We start from the raw sequence: 3,361 nt of genomic DNA on the forward strand, positions 1-3,361 counted from the left end.
AAAAAAAAAAAAAAAAAAAAAAAGATTATGCTCTGGCCCATCACCATAAGGAGCCTGTTTATTTGGCTTACACAGGAAGACTAGACCAAATTAGACCAACAAGCTAAACGCAAACTTTGATTTTGATATACCAAGTCTCAGAGTAGCATCCCAAGCCCAGAATAAGTCTTTAAGTCATGGTGGAGCATTACTAACTCCATGCCAGTTAAGGCCCTGTATCTTTTTTTCCAAACCACTATGATTTGTCCTGTTCCATGTAACCCAAGTGCATTATCTAGCTTCCAGCAAATAGCCAAAAATGGTTTCAACTGGGCATCATACAATGCATAAACTTCACTTGACTTAAAACAACAGTTTTCCCAAGAATGTAAAAATGACATATTTGTTCATATCTTGCAGCAGGGAGGGGAAATTGCTTTGCAGATATTTTGATGCACCTATTGTGCCATTTTTTAAAATAGCTCTGAACTTGGCCACATGATGGTATCTATAGCTACAGCAACAACACCTCCTAGGTCTAATCTAACATATGCCCAGAAAAGAAGCATCTATGCTGGGAGAAAAATCACAACTTTCCCAAATGACACAAACTGAGTTAGCAGGAGCCCTCTTTTCTTGGCAAAGCTGCATCCATAGCCAACTTTAACCATATTGGCAAAACTTTGTAGCACAGACCTGGCCTTTAATTTCCTTTTGGATTTTTGCCACTGGCCCAAGACAACTGCTGAAAGATACGCATGGCCTGTATTTCAGTTGGGCTGAGAGATTACCTTGCACCGAGAAATCAAGGAAGTAGTAAGCATATTTTTCCATGAAAGCTTTGACTTTGGTCAATGACATGATGGGCCAGCCATTGTGGAGGTCACTCTCAACCACAGAGGCAAAGAGGTAGTAGTCTATGTAGTGTGCTGGGGTTGGCAGGCACAAGTTCCAGTTGAAGCTTTCCAAAAGCAGCAATTCCATCTTGAGCAGGTCTTTCTTGTTAAGCACCACATTCATGTTGCACAGATAAGCGAGGTTATTAAGATGCTCCAGTTTTGGAACACGATCCTCTTTTTCTTCAAATTTGCCTGGGGGTGGGGGGAAATTATATATTTATTCAAAATCCAAATTTGAGAAATTCAAAAAACTGAGTCTAGGGTCACAAAGATCTGAAAGAGCCTAGTGGTGCTTTTGTATTGATACTGAAAAGGACAGAAAATTCACAGATTTACCTTGCAAAGAAAAAACTTTTCCTGGCTGAACTATGGCAAGTAGGGAAAGGTTAAATACTAAAGAGAGACAGAGAGACAGGATTATTGACCTGAAGAGTTTGGGTAAACATTTATTCGGTTTATCTTTGCAAGACTGAAAAGGCACCTCCTGCTGAACTAGAAAATCAACAATTATTTATTAAGAGAAAGGAAAGAAAGGCAAAAAAGGCTGAGTGTTAGACCGGACTTACCATCAGACTTCAAAAGTTCTTACAGACAAGGAAACTCAACAGAACAACAGCAACTTTAATTTGCAAAGTTTTTGCATTTGATACAGACAGTTGAAAAGTGTGCATGTGCATGCATGCATTTCACGGCAATAAAAGCAAATATTAACTAGGATTGGCAGACAGTTACATTGAGGAAAGCTGACAATATTGGCTAGATACAGGTACTGGAAACCTCAACGATTCTCTCAGTTGGGATAATACCATTTCACCACGTTCAAATACTTGAACAGATCAGAGTTAGGGATTTACATAAGTGAAGCCCCTTTAGGATAAATTTACACTTTGGGTAATATTTATTGTGCAAGTATTTCAAAAGAAGCTTCTCCATAGCCCTAATTTTTGACGAATGAATGTTCTTTACAATTTGCCTACTTAGATACAGATACGCTAGCAGGGAGGGAGAGATTGCAGAGGGATCTGGATAGGTTACAGGGGTGGGCTAACAGGAACAGGATGCGTTTTAATACGGACAAGTGCAGGGTGCTGCACTTGGGCAGTAGGAACCAGCAGCACACTTACACAATGGGGAACTCCTTACTCGAGAGCACGGAGGCAGAAAGAGATCTTGGAGTCATTATTGACTCCAAGATGAACATGGGCCGACAATGCGAGGTCATGGTTGGCAGGGCTAACCGGACCTTGTCGTGCATCCACAGGTGCATCTCGAGTAGAGCCAAGGAGGTGATCCTCCCCCTCTACGCGACGCTGGTCAGGCCACAGCTGGAGTATTGTGTCCAGTTCTGTGCGCCCCATTTCAAGAGGGATGTGGACAATATGGAGAGGGTCCAGAGGAGGGCCACCCGCATGATCCGGGGACAACAGGGCAGACCCTACAGTGAGAGACTGCGGGACCTGAACCTATTCAGCCTCCACAAGAGAAGGCTGAGGGGGGACCTGGTGACCGTCTATAAACTCACTAGGGGGGACCAGAAGGGTTTGGGGGAGACGCTGTTTCCCCTAGCGCCCGCTGGCATAACAAGGAGTAATGGGCACAAGTTGATGGAGAGGAGGTATAGATTGGACATCCGCAAAAACTACTTCACAGTTAGGGCGGCTAGGAGCTGGAACCAACTTCCAAGGGAAGTGGTGCTGGCCCCTACCCTGGGGGTCTTTAAGAAGAGGCTGGATGCCTACCTGGCTGGACTCATTTGAGTCCCGTTTCTTGTTTTGGGGTTTTTTGTTGTTCTCCCGCCCTGGCGGGGGGGTCGGGCTAGAAGATCTACTAGGTCCCTTCCGACCCTTAATCTATGAATCTATGAAATTCCGCCTGTTCAAAAAGTGCCAAGCAAAATGAGATGCAAAGCCTTGGCTGGTACATTAGGTACTACCGCAATATTTAATTGACTTAAATATTTGACTCTTACACTGTCCCATCTCGTATTTGCCTCTTACATTTAGTCTGAGACAAATACATACAAAGTATCACCTCCCATCCTCTCCCCCGACTATATCTATAAACAACATGAGCAGTTTTTGAGCACAGTTTTTAAAAATACTGAGCATCATTTGCCTTCGTCAAAACTGGTTCAGCTACACTGGTGGTTTTCAAGCTTTGGTCCACAGACCCCTGCAGATGCACAGACTATGTCTAATGGGTCTATGAAAGATGACTATGATCAAAAGTATGTGAATACCCACACTTAAAATTTCAAAGGGGTCTTGCCCCTTCATTTGAAATTTCCAAAGGGGTTCAACAAATGAAAAAAGGTTAAAAACCACTGCGCTACACCACTGAACTGATACCCTGTCTGCAACCAGTAATTTCAGTGCAAATAAGGCTGGAAGAGGGGTTATAAATGCTTTAATGCAAAGAGAAAGAGAAACGCAGACTTAGCCACAAAAAGGAAGTTCATTTAAGAATGGGGGGGGGGGGGGGGG

The 3,361-nt window shown here is 43.3% G+C and overlaps 1 protein-coding gene across 2 annotated transcripts in view; it reads right to left on the reverse strand.

The window, feature by feature from the left end:
- CCNJL (cyclin J like) overlaps positions 1-3,361 on the reverse strand; it is a 52,601-nt gene that overhangs the window by 3,831 nt on the left and 45,409 nt on the right. For both annotated transcript variants that reach the window (XM_019506467.1, XM_019506469.1), the window contains one exon: positions 771-1,070. In XM_019506467.1, coding sequence (XP_019362012.1) covers positions 771-1,070 — 300 coding nt within the window. The remainder of the gene's footprint in view (positions 1-770; positions 1,071-3,361) is intronic.

This window comes from Gavialis gangeticus, unplaced genomic scaffold, assembly GCF_001723915.1.
Source record: "Gavialis gangeticus isolate Ggan-Ray unplaced genomic scaffold, GavGan_comp1, whole genome shotgun sequence".
Classification (NCBI taxonomy): Eukaryota; Metazoa; Chordata; order Crocodylia; family Gavialidae; genus Gavialis; species Gavialis gangeticus.